Here is a 19,306-nt window from a genome sequence, read left to right as displayed (position 1 = left end):
CTGACTCACAGCACAGGACTGAGCTTCTATTCCGTAGCTATGGCCAGAGAAGCAAATTAGTTTTTAAAAAATGCACTGTTATATTATAAAGAAAATTATCTGGCAGTAGAATGACTTATTAAAGCAAAGCTTTTTGCATAAGTCAAGTCATCTGGGTTTTGGGAAAAAAAAAAAAGAGAAAAGTCCACGAGACTATTGCATATTTTGTGGAGAAAAATCTGCTGGAACTGCAGAAGCGCAGAGTTTGGTGAATGTCACTTTGGTCTCCTTCGTTCCATAAGAGCTCCGTGACAAATGGGGAAACTATCCGTGTTGGGCATAGTTTGCTCGGATATGTGCTTTACCTAGTCTTAATCCTTCCTAGTACTCGCAAATTGAACTCGCTATCCAAGCAATGACAATTCCAGTAGACAATGTGTGTTATATTCAAGATCATTATCTCGTACTTTGTATGACACTAGACATGAGATTAAGTGCTCTGTAATGTGCATATTACAGCTATTTTTTTTACTTCCTCTTGTGTTTTGTTTGATGTAAAGTAGAGATGAACAAAACCAGATAATGATTTTAGAGCCGATGTATTGCACATGTACGTGGCTGGAACCAGAAGGAAGAAAAATTTGGACCCAGAAATAAAGGACAAATTTTGGGCAGAGAGGAATAACTTCCTTACAGATGTGATTCATTCTTCACTTGAAATTTTTACATCAAAAGCTCCACTTGAAGTTAAGGGCTTGTTGAGTAAATTATTGGGTGAAATTCTATATACTGTACTATTCCAGGCATCTGACTAGATGGTTGTACTGAGATCATCATAGTCTAAGCCCTTCTGTTCTTTAAAATCTGTGAACAGTGAAGATTGCTGGCATATGTTTTTATGTTACCATGCTGTGTTTACTTCAGAGGTTTGCCCCAGTGAGGAGCAGCATTCTAAAAGTTGCTTCGCAATACCCAATATTCCTTTAAAATAGTCAAATTCTGCTCGGTTTCGCTCCAGCAGGTTTTTTGTAGGTTCCCAACAGAGAGTTTCCCTGGCACAGAGGTACTGTATTTGGTGTGCACGTGCCAGGTGCATAACCACATCTTCCTTTCCCCGATGATCCACTAAAGAGTCACTTTGGTGGTGTGCTATAGGGTTGTGTGGTACCAGCTGGAAGAATCCCTCATCGTTCTTACGCTTGTGAGAATGAGGCCCTTCATTCAGTGCTTCATCCAGAACCATATGTAAAAAAAAAAAAAAAACCAAACCAACCCACAAAACTGATTCTTTCCTTTTGAAAATGAGCACCTGTTTTTGCAAACCCTTACTGAGAAGTGTTTGCTCCATGGATTCCTGTCCTCTCCTTTATTCTGTGGGCAGCAGCCCACAGAAATTGGTTTCCACCAGTTTTGTAGAAATCTTCTCTATGCCCTGAGAGAAGCGCAGTCTGCTCAGGACATGCGGTTGAGAGTCCAGCGCTGGCACTGAGTTTGTACGTGTGCATGGAGGTATCTGCTGGGGTCCTGCCAGCGTGCTGATCACACCCGCATGGGACAGAGCTTGCGTTAATGAGCCCCATCCTGTCCTCTGTTCCACAGAAACCCTGGGGGTAAAATCAGGCATTTCCACTTAAAGGGCATTTTCTTTACCTCTTCTTGATGCAGTTTTCAGTACCGTCTTTCTACAGAACATTTACAGTCAGGAAGGCATTTTTAGAGGTATTGATTTCACCCTGCTTGTTTAATGATGTTTGCTTTTTAACATGTGGCATTTTATAAAGCTAACTGGTGGTATAAATCATAGGATTATCTTTTAAATTTAATACAAGCCTCTAACTTAGAAGTACTTCCTTATAGACTGTTTTCCTAGTAGAGTATATAATTAAATGTCAGGGTGTGGGCTTTTGATTTTGAGTGGTTTTTGATTCTCCAAAATTTCTCATCTAAAGCTACTCTTATCCAGGGAAAATTAACCATACCTTTTTTTTTTCCCCCTGTGGTGAATTAGTTTATGTAAAGGTTTTCACACAACTTCAGTGAATATCTCTGAGACATGGGTGGATTGTAGGAAACCAAGCTGCAAATGCATCTATTTTTGTTTGACATGAAGCAATTGGATATATTGAAATGGGACATTTGGATTTGCTGAACTGGAATCTCCCAAAATTATAGTTTCAAAATGTGCGGTTATGTCCAGTTACTTTGTACCTAACAAAAATGTCTTTCATTTTTACCCTGCTTTGAAACCTTATGTAATCATAATGGCTGTTTCTTGTTCTTCTCTCCCCACCCTTGTTGAATCCCCATGGCCAGTTTCTGATGCATTTTAAAGAGAGATAAACATCTCAAAAATACAATTTTGTACAAATTTCATAGAAGTTTTCAGGTGGGTGTAAAGGAAAGGTTCAGATTATTAGGCTCAAGCAGGATTTTAACAATTACCTGTTGCATTTGACATGATCTTGAATAAGTACACCCCTCCCGCAAAACCAGCCTCATTTGTGGCTCTGGCTTGGGAGGAAATTGGTAGATGCGAAGGGTAGCTGAGAGTACTGCGAGGTGAGATGAGAGGGGACAAAGGTGGGTTTAGCTGGGCAAACTGTGGGAGAGGGAGTATGTAAACATGACAGAAATGAGGAATAGGAATCAGGATAGGAAATGAGACTTTGTCGTTTCTGTTGTTCTTCATAACCACAGTTTATTTTACGGTGACATTGCCAATCTGAAACTTAGTGAAAAGTTTCATTCTTTGTTACATTTCCGTGTTTTCATATAGCTGAGAATGAAAACCTATGGCAAATACCAACATTTTCCAGAAAGCAAGCATTCCACTTTCAGAACTGAGTTGCAATCACAGACTTTGCACAGTTCAGAGTGTGTATATATACTTGTCCAGTACAAGTACTGACAATCAGACTTAAAAAATTCTGATTTCATTATTCCGACCTCTTGGTACTTCAAAGTTATATACAGATCTCGGAAGAATTGCCTTTGCAAATTTGGGTGACAGTTCCACTCCTTGGCAGGTCAGATTTCAAAGAAAAAAGCTGCTGTTCTTGTCACTTCTGATTTTAGCATTTGATGCCAACCATGAGCCAAATTTAAAAGATTATTATGAAAATAGATAATATAAGGTAGGAAAAATGAAAGATACCAGAAAGTTACCTGATCTTTTTAATACTTCCAACTATTTCAAGTTGATTTATAGCTTTTATTTTATCTCAAAGTTCAGCTATCAGCAGATTTACTGTGTAAACCCCTGCTTTATCATCTTTGTTTTTCTTTCTCACTGTTACAATTCAACATAATGAGATGCAAGTTACCCTTTTATCTTGTTCTTACTTTTAAGTTAGCAAAAAATTAATATGGTAAAAGTTTTGTTAGCAACTTGTTAATCTTTAATGAGTGTAAAGGATGATGCTATCTACTGTTTACAGTTTTAAAGAAAATGGTCTAAGGAGTGTCTTCCAGCTGTCAGATCAAATATAAATAATAGCGATGGTGTAGAATTTGGCAGAGTGAATGTACGTATGTACACGATTAGCTAATTATGTACGATCATGTGCATATATTTACATCATGGTAATAATGTTCTTTTTAAGTTTTAATCTCAAGTATATTATCCTTTAAGATTTCACCACTAATATAAGAAATTGGAAACAGTGCTGACTTTAGAAAGTTTTAATTTCTTTTTTTCTTATAATGTCTGTTTGTGATGTAGAAATCGTACAAGTACAGCACAGTTCACTGTGTGCTTAGTGTTCTCAGTTTAGTCCAAGTTGGACAACACATTATTTGGCACAATTGAGTGGTCTATCTTTGAGACATACAAGACCAAATAAGCATAGAGGTCTTATTATTTGAGTGAGCTGAACTGTGTGCTTAGAACGATGAGAAAGCCTTGTACTGCATCCCGCCTGCTTTCAATTGCACTGCTTTTATAAGCATTGGATTTACAGTAAAAAAGTCTCCTAGAGAAATGCTGTTCTTTCATATTGCGTATAAATGAAAGGCTACATACTTCTGCCTTTCGTGTACTGTATTTGTGTAGACAAAAAAAGTTGTGTAAGTTTTATAGAAACACTGATAAACACATTAGTGCATACATTAAACAGTCGGATAACATTTTTCAGAAAACACATGCGAGATATTTTATGTTCGATAGACAAATCATTTTGCTACATTGCATATTGCTCTTGTGTGTTGCCTGTTGAACAAAACCTGCTTTTAAGGGAAAATGCCCTTTGTCCAATCTTAATGACTGCTTAGTAAAACGTTGACTTCTGTTGCAGCGTAAGTCTTAAATTACGCATTCAGTTACTGTGAATTTTAATGTTAAGAAGGATGAAATTCATACATTAAGAAAGAAGTAATTCTAGTCCACGGAAAGTCTTATTTGTGTTGAAAGAATATGATAGAATAGACTGCCAGTGATGAGCTTCCCATTCTGAGGGTCTTCAGAAACAGGCTCCCTTGCCAGTTGGAAAGCACTGGCTCAAAGATAAGATTTAGTGAAAGCATGACAGAAATCCTCAGTCTGGTATGTCTGATACTCTGCTCAGAGATGTTGAGCATGGCGACCTGAATTTTCAGACTATGATTGCAATAAAAGGATGGTATTATTAAATGATAGCCTTGCAGTTGACTCATGGGTTGAAGAGAAGCTTTTGAATTTCATTTCAAGAGAGAGATGAAAGAGACTGTGTTCTGTATGCAGTTCTGTCTTGGACCTAAAGTTACAATGCACAGGGCATTTTAGATGGCTTTAGCCTGAGCTAAGGATAAGTAAATAAACTGTGAAGTTAAGCGCAGTTATCAAATACTCAGTCAAACAAAAAATAAGGCCGCCTTTTTCATATAGTCTTGGCCTTCTCAGAGGTGTCAGAGGAGGAACTTCAGCATTAAGGGTGTTGAAAATAGCTAGTAAAGCAGAAGCCAATGCTAATAAACAGTTTTGGAAATACTGTGAGTGGTTTAAGCATAGTCTGGATTATTGTTATTGCTGTGTTAAATCACAGCAATTAAATAGCCAAGCAATGCTTTGACTGATTAAGTGGAATGGTGGTCAATGAAAAACCTTCAGGCTGTATTGCAGACGCAGGGATGGGTGTGGTCGTGGTCAGCTCTCCCAAACATTACTTTGGATGCTGTTGCAGATACGGAGCAGGGTGTTACATGATATTTTCAGACTCTGGCAGATTTTAGTTTGGTTTGGATATTTCTTATGTACCTTGGCAGGCATGCATATCCCTGCAGCCATACAGCAATCTGCATTAATGGCTGAAGTAACACCTACTGGTGAGGCAGAGTCGATCAGCAACAGGCTGCTGTTGACTCATGACTTCAGTTGACTCATAATCCCATTGAGCTTTGTGGGTCACTTTTTGCTCCCACCCTGAAGCCCAGTGCTAGTTCTTGTCATGATTTGAATACCCATTGATTTAGAAAGTAGATGATGTGCTCTGTGGACAAATGAGCACATGCCTTTAAGGAAGATATGGTAGAGCCTTGTATTATTTCCATCAGCTAATTAAGTTAATTAAAATTATTTATTCATGTTTGCGAAAGTCTTCACACAAAGTTTTAGATAGATTGCACTAATCATAGAATCATGGAATCATTTAGGTTGGAAAAGACCTTTAAGATCATCGAGTCCAACTGTACAGCTCAGTGTGTTAAAAGAGCTCAGTGTGTCATCGAGTCCAATCCAGAGCTCAGTGTGACAAAATAGTACAGAAAGATCTTACAAAGATAAGTGATTTACTTCAAACTGTTTTCAGACTTTATCACCCTCTTGATATGTTTCTCTCTCTCCTGGAAAAGCCTGGAAAAACAGATGAGGCTTGAAATGTGCCAGATATGGGCACTATCATGTGAAGGTGGCATCACATGCCAGATAAAGGAATTTCTAGATCAGATTTAAGAGAAAGAATAAAGGAAGAGAGCATTCTGATCCTGGAATTTGGAAGGTAAAGAAGTATTAGAAGCATTTCTAGGAAGTAATTAAAAACAGTCTTGGCTTGAATGGGGAGTGGTGTTGCAGCATCTCTGAAGATAGGTATCTCAATATGATCCAGTTTAGTTTTACAAACATGAAGTCATTTAACTTGTCATCCCATGCATGATGTGTGATAGATATGAGAATAGCTCGTTCTTTTTTAAATCTGTAACTCGTTAAAATGACTAGCTATCCTTTTCCAAGCTACTGCATGGGGACTCAGGCTGGTAACGCGTATGGAATCCTTCAGGCAAATACTATTTCTGACAGCACAATTTGAATTCTCCTGTGTGGGTGGAGAAGATCTGGCCATGTTAAGTGTGAGCCAAGCAGACTATTCCACCATGCTTAAAGGAACTGTCTGTCTTGAGCTACTTGGTAGTCCTTACTGCAACCCATTAAATGAGATGCTAATACCTGGACCTATTTCAAAAGTGCTTCTGTTTTACTGCCTTCCAAAAGGCATGAGAGAAGGGTAGGTGCTACTTTAAATAGTGTATTTGAAACTTCATTACACATTGTTTTTGTTGTTCATATGTTTTACTGTTTTCTTGTTCATCATCTGTAGTTTAAACTAGTACTGGTAAAACTACAATTTGATCCTCTCTTTTCTTCTTCACACACCAGTGAACAAGTATTTTTCACACTTTCACGACCATGTATTTCTGCTGGCCTATTTCCTGCAGATGATCATATCTTTGCACCTTTAGCTGAAAATACTGTAAGGATGATGTTTATTTTCCTGTTTAACGTGGTTTCATGGGCTGCAGACCATGACTTCATGGATGACAGATTGGAAAACACTCTTACACACCATTCGAAGTAAGGGTTAAAAGCAAAAATTATGTATACCTTAACTCGCCGCTCCTTTCAAAATATCTTACATGTCATATATATTGCCTTTCTTCCAACAAAATCCCTGATTACAGCAACAAGACCTCTAAACTGCAAATGCACTGGGAGAGAAGCATTAGCATCCAGCTTATTGCAAGATCTAGCAGAAGATGATAATGGGCTGGCACAGTGACACTGTCTACATTTTGATAAATCTCCACCTACTGTATTTAGATTTCACTTTTGCTGCAACAGAATCTCTCTCAATAACCTATCTCTCTTTACATTTTTGCCCAAACTATCATTTTTGAGAGGCTCCAGAGGAGCTTTTGGAGCTCTACGTGAACTCTGATGTAAAGCTCTCCTGCAGTGAGAGATCAGAAATGCCATGTGTAAAAGCAGAGACTCCTTTGAGAACACTTTGGAGACAGAAAAGCATCTGTTTCCTAAGAAAGTTTTAAACAAAATTGTATTGAGTTAAATGCAATATATGATTAGGTATTTCCTTGGGTGATGTCACCGGGTTATTTTTAGACTTAAAACCTTCCACAAAAAACCCATACCAACCTTACTTGCAAGTCGTGCGCACAGAAAAATGCAAAAGATTTAAAAAAAACAACAAACCCTCATTTCCTGTTTGTTACTAAATGAGCATTGTTCATTAGCATTTTATATTTCATTCAGAACATGAATGTAGTTTTTTTATTTTAATATTTTTATTTTGTTTTATTTTCTGTTCCTTTATGCCACCGTTTCAGAGATCATTAGCAAAATTGAGGAGGGAGAGAGGAAGAGAAAAGGAAAAAATTATACACAAAACCACTGTCGTGTGATTCCAAAGATCCATTGATTCCAAAATCAATATTCTAGCAAGGTTAAATTTGAAATAATGTTGAAATACATAAATGCATTGATACCGCCACTTTTAGAGTATAGGTTGAAATAATGTGTTAGAGCATCAAAGAATTCTGGGGCATTATTTAGGAAAGCACTTAAGGCTATACTTAGATTCTTTGTTAAGACAGTGCTTGTGCATGTACCTGACTTAAATTGGTAACCTGAACACATCCATGGTGCGCCCAGTTCTGCTGATCTCAACTGATCATATGCTTAAGTGATTGGAGACGGTTTTCTGAACTGGAATTGGAGCTGATTAAGTATCATGCATGCATAGTTGGCTACTCTCCAAACTAGTAAACCTGAGTCTTAAAGCTCTGTCCTATAGGCTGTTAAGTAGGAGCAGATTTATGTTGTTGAGGAGGACTTTCACTGACTTCAAGGTGGCTTATGAAAACCTGGACGTCCACCTTCTTGGGGAGGCATACATTATTGCTTACATAAATGAAGCCAGGTAATGGTGGCCTAGATACTGTCTTCAAGCACAGGTTTGTGGACATTGCATGCATCGAGTATGGAAGAATAGCATTAAGTTGAATCGGAGTATAAAGAAGGCCATGAGGTTCTTCCATTGGGTAGGTTACCTTCAGGCACGACTGAACTGTGTTTAGGCTGTCTCAGGTGGATAAAAGGCAGAGTAGAAGTGAAGCCGCTCCAAAGACAGCTCTTTCTCCACTATATATACACAACTGCAGAGTCTGGGAAATCTGACTTTCATACTTCAGGGGAGATTATTTGTTTGCATTGATTAATAATATTTAATTGATAATGTTATGCTACTCATATCAGAATAGAAAATCAGTTAGCATCTTAAAAACATACAGTATGAAAATCAGGCTCTACTTCTGCAAGCGTTTACATGTTTGAGAGTTCCTGTAGGACTCCTTAAGTTTAGTGGAATTACTTATGCATAAACCACAGCAAGTGTTCACAGTACCTGACCTTAAATCAAAGATTTTATTTTTTTTTTTAGCTGTTTGTGGCATACCCTTTAACTATGTTGGGATTTGGCATTTTCTTTCTAAATGTTCTAAGCCACTGATGTTATTTAAACTTCTTCCAAACTTGGAAAGAACTGCAAAGTGATTGATAAATTGAAACATTGCACAACAAAGGATCTCCTTCTCACTGTATTTCAGTGTATTTTCTGGAAATTGTTTACCTTATTAGATTTAATTTTTTTCTGATTTAGCATGTCTGTCTTTGCTTTTTTAGCTTTGTTCAGGCACTTACCTTATTAGTCAATGAGGAAATAATCTTAACATCACATGACCACCAGAATAAAATAATTTGCTCTTCCTAGTATTGTTAGTCTCCAGTTCAGTAAGAAGCCTGTGATCTAGGACGGTTAGTTGTGTTGCATTGTAATAAAACCAGCTCTTTTACATGACAAATTTATTTTGAGCACTGTCCTTGTAGAAAACAGTAATTTCAACATAAGCTACATTTGTTGTGGGAATCCCATAGCGGAGACATCTCAAAATTTGTAATACAGAATTGCCTGTCTATAAAAGTTGAGCATGTTTTCCCTACAGTCACAGAAAATCGTAGAATGATGAAAGCTATATTGCTCTCCTGCAGTCTGACTATACTTAGTTTTTATTGCTTCCTGAGCCCATGAGAAAATCCGTAGTACATTTAAAACTGATGCAGGCGTGTTGGCTTTCACTACTCTTTCTGGTGGTGCTAAAAGGCTCAGTCCTGCAAAGTGCTGCTCTCCCTCTGGTTCTGCTGATTTTGGTGTGAGGTTGGAGGGCCCAAAACTTTTTAGTCATCATTCAGAAATGCACAGATTTGGGCCTTAAGGAATTCTTAAGTGGATCATCAAATCTGAGTAGCTTTACAATTTTTGTTGTGAGTACTGAAATTACCATTATAGCTACTGAGGTCAAGATATGCCTGGAAATATCTAGGGGTGTAACGGGGGGTAACTCTACTTCCATCTATATGGGACAAGACTGGTGTCAGTGGAAAAGTCATGGAAATAAGAAGCCTTACCTTATAGGTCTTTGGTATAGAGAGATACTAAGACAGTTTAGAATACGTATCAGATAAAAAATATGAACTGCTATTACATTACCCCTCTATCTCCCAAAAACCATACTTTGCTTTTGCAAAGATGTTAATAAATACAAAATAAAATAAAATAAAAATTTTTAAAACCACAAAAAACCCTAAAAAACACCAACCAAAACAAAAAAGCAGATACAGATTTTTGGTGAGCAATAGAAAGGAGTTATGTGTCCATTTAGAAGAAATTTCATCTGTTACTTTAATTCAGCTCTTCTTATTTTGTTCTTTTTTTTTTTAAGCCAGCACTGAGACTTATCAACAGATTGCATTTGGAAAAAAAACTTCTTAGAGGATTTTTCTCATATACTGTAGCTTAAAAGGAATGTGTGAAATTCAAGATTGGAAAGTATTACACAAAAGTATTCTTTTTCCTTTGTTTTTTTTAAACACATTTTTCCTCAAACCTGCCTCAAACCAATGTCTTTTTCCCACAAGACTCCAAAGGAAAAATGACATCAAATGGTAAAATCCTGTTGTATGTTATTTCCAGAAGAATCCGTGGAAATCTTGAATATGATTTTATCATTTGCGCTGTAATGTTCCATTGTTAAAAGGAGCAACATATTGAAGAGTATTCAGTTGCTGAATACTTGATGGTAAGCAAAAGCTGATGTTTTTGTGAATATTACAAAACACTTAGGAATTTGTAGCACCCCAGATCTGTTGTATGATAATAGGAGTTAGAAATGGAAAACTCCCGTTATATCAGCTTGACCATCTCCCTGACACCACCAGATTGTTGTCTTCATTGTGGTACTAATTTGCAAATGTCATAAGCTATGTGGCTTCCACCACTTCCCTTGGGAGAATACATGGCATTAAAGCAGCCTTGACTATTTCTTTCCTTGATTTCATTTTCTTGATCCTCTTTAATATCTCTTCATTGCACTAAATTCCTAATGTTACTTTGCCTTTGGCTATTTTATTTCTCTCTCTCCCCTTTTGTGTTTTCCACAAAATTGCACAATTATTTACACTGTTCCGTTTGGAATGTCTTCTATTTGGTTGTATCTTTCTGGTACGGAGGAGCCATGGGCTTATGTGTACCATAAGTACAATTTTGGAAATCTCTACTGGAGAAGCTGATGTTTATGTATGAAGGTACTAAGTTGTTTTGTGGCCATACAAGTTAAACTTGCACAAGAAGCACACCTTAGGTCCTAAATGCAAGTCTAGATCAGACTCATTATTCATAAAATGGTGGGGGTTTTCCCATCTATAAACCTAATATGCTTTTTATCCTTTGTTTTACTGAAGCCAGTGTTGGATAAAGCTGCATATAATTTGCATGTATGTATTGTAGCTAAATTTGTTGAAAGCTTCATTCCAACAATTATATCATGCATATTAAAAGGATAACTGCGCTATTTTGACCTAAGATACAGGTACACATTAACATGAATAGAGCTCTGAATAACTGGGTTTCTTTAAAGTTTCTGACTTGAAGCAAAAAAATTAGTAGATTTGTTATTTTGGAACAACTTCCAATGATTGATTCAGGTTTCTCTTTTTCTTCTCAAATGAAGTAGTTCGCTTAGACTTTTTATCTGCTAACTTATTTTTTTTAAAAAAAATCCATTTATTCAAGTAGCTCAGTATTAGCTAAAGTTACATAAGTAGATGAGGAATGTTTGAAGTTATACTAACATCTTCAGATGTCAATTATGAGCTGCAGCCAACCTATAGGAGTAGAAATTGACTGTAATATATATATCATATCCGTGAAATATCTTAGATCTTCCTGCAGGCAGACACTGGGTGGCTGTCTCCAGGAGTAGGATTCACTGCCATTCATATGAAAATGGTGGAAAATCTTGCCCTAAAGCTAACCTACCCCTGGAGTTTTGCCTATCTGTCATGGTGATCGCTTGTCTGGGAAGAGAAAGGGATTTGTTAATAGTCAGCTGGCGGGTCGGTCTGTCTGTCTGGGACGTCAACAAAACAGCACAACGAATCAAGCAGGCAAAAGTCTGATTACTATGGCATTACTTCTCCCCAGGAAAACGCGAAGAGTTATGTCTACGCAAAAAAGACCCTGTTTTTAATATATTATCTTCTGTCTAATCGCAGTATACATGGCCCAAATATTTTTTTTTCTGACAGCAAATTATTAAAGAGCCAACATTTCTGAAAAGCTTAGTAGGATTTGCAGTGAATGGGAAGATATAAGCACAATGAAGAATAAATTGAAACATTGACATTTGTGTGGCCATGATTAGTTAAGTTTTAGATTTGTATTGTGCGTATTTGCTCAGAAACCACTGAATTAATTTACCGCCCTAACAAAGGCTGATAGCTAATTAGAAAGGAGGGAGGTTTGGCCACTGAAAAGCAAACTCATTTTTAGGGATTGCTTCCTGGCAAGAACTACCTGTTCCAGCTGAAATGTGTCATTTGTGACTTCTTCTTGTGATCATGCCTAAATGAAAACAACCATTTCTCAAAATTTGCAAGCTTTCCTAGAAAAATGTCCAGGATTTGATAGGTGATTGTGATAAACCAGGTATTTGGAGAAAATAGGCATTTTTCATCCAAAACTTTGACTTCATTGAAATTATATTTCTCACAGTAATGATCAATGACTTCATTTCAGATAGGTAACTGCTTTTTAAGCAGCTTGTCTTCCTGCAAGCATATTCAGTTTGCTCTGTAATAATTTTTGGATTTTTTTTTTTTTGTTGTTCCTGAATGGAGCTTAGAATACTGTTATTACAGTGGTGCTTACAGAGCTCTACATTGCTTCAAACTAACCAGCAATCCCTTTCCTCTTGTTCTTCTCTCCTTGATATCTACGCATGTAAGCTAGATTTGGTGTTTTGGCAGCTCCTTGTTTCTTACAGAACGTTATTGCAGCAGTGTGTACGTGTGTGGGAGGGTGTATATATATGTGTGTGACCGGGGTCATTAGGAGAAGCAGCTGTGCGCCTTGGGAATTTTTGGTCATGTCACTGGGTATTTTTCCCGATGTTCATATTGGGTAATTTTATATTAGAAACAGTTCATATGTCTTAGGCATTTTCCAAGTATGAAGCAGAAGAAAGACCTAAAGAAAGCATAGAAACTTTGCAACGTTATAAATGTAGGAGTCTGAACTCCACCATTTACAGCTTGAGTATTTGATAATCCCAGGAACTGTGAATTGATGCATACCTCCTTACCTTACCCAAAACAGATGGGCAGTGATTCAATCTACTTGTTCATTCCTTGGACCCATTGGTGGCAGCTCTAATGCTTTTTAGGTGTTGGGGTTCTCAACAGAAAATTTTGTAGTAGGGATGTGCATGGGTACGTGTGTGTGTACACCATATAATGTAATGAAGATTGAAGACAACAGTATTATACAAAACAAGCACAGCATAAGTTATTAATTGTCAGGATAAAATTAATGATAGGGATATTTAGTTGCTGTACTTTGGAAAACAAAGAACCAAAACAAAGAAATTGCCTTGGAAGGGACACTCATCTTTTCCTAACATGTCCCATTTCACAGTTGGCCTGAGTTGCCACAAGCCCATGTCTGCAGAGTCTCTATTGAGGGCTACTGCCTAGGGGCATGAATGCACAAGAACTTTGTAAGGTGTTTAAAAGTTAATTAAAAAAAAATAAATAATATGTGGACACTTGATAAATGTTACCTTTGTCGCTGTTACCGCCTTGTTATCTTCATTGTGTTACACTGCTGTTAAATGTCACTATTAAGTCAGAATGACAAAAGGAAGATTTTTGGCAAGGTTCTTTAAGTTTTGTGGGAATAGACCCTGCTGTCCCCGAGGTAAGAGCTGCCCCTTCTACCCCTGCTATTTTGTGGCGGTTTAGAAACTAAACTGTTGATAGCTTCGTATAGGTTGGACTTGTCATGTTAGTTGCAGTTAGTAGGGGGTATATTTAAGAGTGAGTGATGGAAACTGTTTGTTTCACATTATCCATCCTGTGATGTATATGGTCCCTTAAGACAAAAAAAAGTTCACTGAATTAAGTCCTTGGTATCAGTCACACTACTTCCTAAAAGAAAAGCAAATTTATTTGATTTACACAATTTTTTAATGAATGAGTCAGTCCATGCTTCCCACTCATTCAGCTGCCATCACTCCCCTTGCAGATTCAAAACTCTGATAATTTTTAAATTATGTATGCAGTGATCAGTGACTCACTGGTGGCTTGGGAGGCAATGGTAAGGCTCACTCTCAGTTTATTATCCCATAAAAAGTGATATAGAATACTGTTCAAGTCTAGGTTGCCCCTTTAAAGCAGTGTAGGAAAGTCTGTAACTTGTCCATCATGATGATCAATCTTCTGCACTGCATTAGAGTCGATGATTTTACACTAATCCCTTTTGCATTCCAAGCTAAACTGTGTCAGTTTGCTTGGGATAAGCAAGATATTGTTACTTTCTTAAACTTCTGAAAACCCCTTTGGATTGTGTCCATGGAATAAAGATTATATGCTAAGAAAAAGGAAGCTGTATGTATTTCCTCAAGCAGTTTATAATGATAATGAAAATTATTAACAGTGAATAGATGGAGTTCTTACCAAGAAAATTATCACAATTTTCAGAAATGTGACTTGAAGGCGCTAGGAAAAAACCTGTCATCTTTTGTTAACAAAAAAGAAAAGAGAGATATTAACTTTGGTCATTCGGGACATTTAGGTTTGGATCCAAAATTTTATGAAAAACAGTTACTTTAAAGCTGTAGTTTGTTCTAAGGCTGTTTTATGTCAGGTCTAGAAATAGCAATATTAACCATCAGGCCCATGAGAATGGGGTGGTTTTTTCCTCTTTTCTTTTAGGTGGGAATAGCTGAAGAAAGTGGTGCCTCCCTTCTCTAACTTAATCTGAACTCAAAATAACTTTTGTTGTCTTGTTTTAACAGCCCTTTTTCTGAGTCACTGTATGAAAAAGAGGCTGGGAAGTGTCGAATACTGTAGATCAAACACTTCAAAGCCAACTTTGACTTAGTTTTATGCATGCTTCAGAGTAGACTAATGTACAATAGTATCCAGGAAACTCAGCCAGTAATTCATAAGCGTCCAAAATGTTCTGCTTAGGATGAATCATAGCAGCATAAATGATAGGATTGGAGAAGATCCTTTGGGTCATCCAGTTCAAAGCCTGTGTATCTTCCTCTTCAGTAATCCCCACTAGGATTTCATCTACCCTATCTTTGCAAACCTCTCATATCCTTGACTCAGCCACCTCCCTGGGTAGTTTCTTCCATTGCCTAATTGTTTAACCTGAACATCTTTAAACCTTACACCATCATGCTTAGTGTGAACAATTTATGACTACAGAAAATGATCCTTTCTCCTCCCTTCTGCCATCATGCTCAAATGTCATCCCTCCCTTTAAATGTTTGGGTTTTTTTCCCTAGCTGCATGAATAATAATTCCAGGAAAGTTGGGTTTTTTTAGCTGTCTTTGGTGCTTCTGTCACTGTAACTGATTTTCTTTGAACTTTCAGTTTTCAAGACTCAAAAATACATTTTGATCTACAACTGAACTTTCTGTGACTCAGTGATGTGTATGCACTAAGTCATGCTTTTCAAGAGGCAAATTAACTCGACTGAGGTATTCTGCGTCTTTGTTTATAGAAGCTGCTTTCATGAGGGTGCTAATGTGCTCTGATTGACAAATACACAAGACAATTTGAGGGATTTAAGTCACTGAAGGTGGAATCTGTTTTTGACCTCGGATATACACAATTTCATGTTACTGATCAGGATATTAATTTAATCATATATTTTAACTCTGTTTTGAAAACTTACCTCCAAAAACTCTTGGGGTTGCCTACTGCAGAGGAGCTAAAATTTGTCACAATTATTTCCAAAAGCAGCTTCCCAGTTCATAACCGTGTTCATAAATAGAGATATAAACCCTTTGATATATATTTGTTTAAATGTGTGCTCAGACCAGTATTATTCTGATAGGATTTTTGGGTGACCTATCAAATGCAACATTGAGAAATTCATAATGCGGCATATGAAGATGGAAGGAAGCTTTTTGTCCTGATGAAATGTGGTAAAGGAGCCTTAATCTACAGAATTTTTTATTTTTATACCCTGTATTTCTTAGGATCTGCCTAAGCTTGTCAGAATATACTGATGATAAACCTCTCTGATGTTAATCATCTCACCTACTATGATATAGTATGTGCCAGTTAGATCAATGTGACATTTATGTTGTTCTGCTAGATGACTAATAAATATTGCATGTTGAAAAAATATAGTGTAGAGGTGGGAAGGCTGATTATTGCAAGCTGTGTTTTCATGCTGCCTCCCATTTTGGAGTTACACAATAAAAATAGCTGCAGTCTGTACATCACCTGTCAGCTCACCTCTCCCACAGTTTACTCATGTGGTAGTTCTTTGATCCATGCAGAAGTATTCCAGGTTCCCCATAGCCACGTATAGTGCTGTTGGGCAAAGTTGTGTGAAATTGAGGTAAATCCTGCTGCCCATAATTACAGTTAGCACATTAGGTTTAGTGGATCCACTGTGTTTCCTGAGCTTGAAAGTAACCGTTCACATTGCCCATTTTGGCATGGCAATTTGTAGAAATAGGCACAAGGGTTATTTGTAAGAAGTCAATGTCATGGAAATAAGAGGTTTTGCAAGCGGTATCTTGGGCACTATTTTATGGTCTAAATAATTTTTTTTGCGTTACAATTTTATAATTACATTTTAATTTTTAACATGTTATATTTTCAGCCTAATAAAGGACAAGATGCATTAGGACATTATAGCCTTTTCATGATCTTCCCCACCCACCCCCCGGATATTTTTGTAAACCCCCCTTCCTTAATTTCGGTGCTGTTAAGCTTCTTGGATGTCGTCTAGCCAGTCCTCAAATGTATTGAGGTTGAGGGCACTATGCAGTGGCAGTGTCACGTGTCTAAAGTGTGCAATTTAGCGGGCCATGCTAACGCGCAGATCAGGGCCTCTCGGTCTCTGGTAAATCTGTGGCTGTTCTCTTCAGGTACAAAGAGCTGACCGTAATTATACCACCCTTTTGCTGTTTCTCATCTGAACTATGTGCGTGTCCATTTTTTGTAAGAGTGTGCAGAAACCATTTTCCTAGTTCTTTATTATGGTGGGAAAGTAAGACATTCTCCAGTATATTTTCATGTAGTACAGAGCTGTAAATGGCTCCAGATGTGATCTCAACAAAGCTACATAGTCAGGAACAGTATAAACTACAAGCTCTGCAGTGGCTTCTCTGGTCCTGCACTGCGTTGAGCTACGTGGGGTATTTTACTGCAAATGCATGTCTTGAACAGCTTTTTCCACTGTGCTACTTCTGCAGGGCTTTCCTCAGCTAGTAACTGTGTTTAAGGTTGTTGTTTCCATGATGTATTTCAAGTGGTATCTCCTTTTATCTTCTCTCAGCCTTGTTAATCTCGTAGTCCTAGAGCAGTATTTCTTTCTCCTCTCCAGTATTTGTAGCTCATCATGGTTTCTTATAATCCACAGGTTTCATTATCACGCTACCTACCTCCTTCCCCTAGATCATTAATGAAACGAGACGGGACTTGCTGCTGGTCCCTTTGGCATCCCAGCATGTGCTATGTGATAAGAGTTTTGAACAAAAGAACTGCCATTTGAGGGCTGACCTTTGTAAACCCAAGTCAGCTCTTAACATGGTATTTTTAATTGTCCTTTTTTAAAAAAAAAAAAAAAAGTAGACACTTCAGTAAGAGGAACTTCTTAGGCCCTTGGGGGCCTTGGGCTTCCAGCTGTTGCTGAAATTTTACTGCTTTGGTCTTTTGTATCTTGGTGATTTTATCCTTGATCTCCTGCTCTGTTAGCTTTGCTGATGCTTTGCTTCAGTCTCAAGGCTTAAGATAAAATTTGTTCACTTTAGTACCATCAGCCATGAAGGTAAATACTGAAATCCCCAAGCACCAAAAAACACTGGTAGTGTAAAATAAAAACTGAAAAAGCAATCTAGATGTTTTTGTTCACGTGGAATTGCAGGCACCTAGATGAAAGCATATTCTTTTAAACTTATGTAGACTGTTTGTGCTAAATTATGTGTGAACATGATTGTGAAGGCAGTTGGGCCAACAGGCAATTGGTGGATTGGGTTTAGAAGACCTGGATGCTCAAGTTTTATTCTGCTGACCTGCTGGATCATTTCACTTCACTGGGTGTGTGGGGATTTCAGCCTTCTTCAGAGATGGCTTGTAAGAAAAAGAAAAACTACATAAAAGGTGTGTGTTATTGTTATTGTTATTCATGTATCATTTGGAGATGGTGCCAATTTATTTTGGATTACTTTCATTAGAAAAGGATTTAAGTTAAATCATTTTCAACCTAAACTAATAGTGGACATGTAAGAAACTGCTGGGTTAAATAATCACTTTAAATTAAAGTCATCCAAGTATGTGTGTATAGAAATTTGTGTGATTATCCGCTGTTCTTTTTCTCCCTAGATATTCCAAGCAACTTTTAATGAGTTTCTACTCACTTTTTGAATTCTGTCAGGTTCATTATTGCTAAGATAAATCCACCTTGGATCAGATATTAATCTCTTGCACTGATATTTGAAAATAGGAAATGCATACTCTCATGGTTTAAGACACAAGTTATCTTCAATACAAGGCTTTTGCTATTTTCCCCTTGCCCAAAGTGTTAGTCTTATATAAAAAAAGTCCTTGTTAATGAGTTTATGGAGCCTAAGTTTTTATTGTTTTGCAATTGGTATTGCCAGTTCTGCCTGGAAAAAGGGGCAGGCAAAATGCAAGCAGATTGGAGTCGCTGTCTCAGATCATATACCCAGTTGCTCTCTGCCATTTTTTTTTTCTGATGTAATAGTCTGTGATTTTATAACTTGAGTGTCTCATCCATCATATGTGTAAAAGAGCTGATGTGAAATTGCCCTTATTGCCTTAATTTTTTATATTTCCTAAACTTGTGAGTGCTTGAATTTACAAGTCACGCATTTTTATCTTAACTGTTTTGCATGTAATAAATTGTTTCCTCCAGCTATAACCAAGGCTTTTGCAAACTGATGGAATCAACAATATAGTGCATGTAGTTGCCAAGTACACTGAATCTTTAAGCATATTCTTTCTCCTTTATAGGTTTGTCTGAGGATGCAGCAGAGGAAACAGAAAAGCCATGAAATCTGAAGACAACCCTCAGGAAGAATTTCTATCTGATGTCAAATGCATTTATAATGCAGCAGTACCAATCCATTTTACTCTGTACTGATTGCAGCTTCTGGAAGGAGAGGACTGTGCTAATTTATACAAAAAAAAGTTCCATTCTAGTAATTTTGGTTGGGTCTTCCTGCCAACTATTAGCATCCTTTCTGTGAGCAAAGTTTAAGCACTTACCCAACTGTGGTAGGGGTGTTGTGTTATGTTTTGCAATATATCAGCCCTTTCTAAGGATTCAGTTGATTGATCAAAGACTGTTTACACATAGTTAAAAGCAACCTTTGTTTCAGGATATGTTTTATCTTTTTTTTAAAGATATTTTGAACTATACCTCCCTTTGAGATTATATTAACATTTGTTATATCACA

At 37.2% G+C, this 19,306-nt stretch overlaps 1 protein-coding gene across 1 annotated transcript in view; it reads left to right on the top strand.

Annotated features, from left to right (window-relative positions):
* BBS9 (Bardet-Biedl syndrome 9) overlaps positions 1-18,901 on the top strand; it is a 301,703-nt gene extending 282,802 nt beyond the window's left edge. Inside the window, exon 23 of the mRNA XM_059819084.1 lies at positions 18,861-18,901. Within this exon, the coding sequence (XP_059675067.1) occupies positions 18,861-18,901 (41 nt within the window). The remainder of the gene's footprint in view (positions 1-18,860) is intronic.
* The last annotated feature ends 405 nt before the right edge of the window (positions 18,902-19,306 follow it).

Source organism: Gavia stellata, chromosome 6 (assembly GCF_030936135.1).
Source record: "Gavia stellata isolate bGavSte3 chromosome 6, bGavSte3.hap2, whole genome shotgun sequence".
Taxonomy (NCBI): Eukaryota; Metazoa; Chordata; class Aves; order Gaviiformes; family Gaviidae; genus Gavia; species Gavia stellata.
This window is presented reverse-complemented; position numbering and strand designations above follow the sequence as displayed.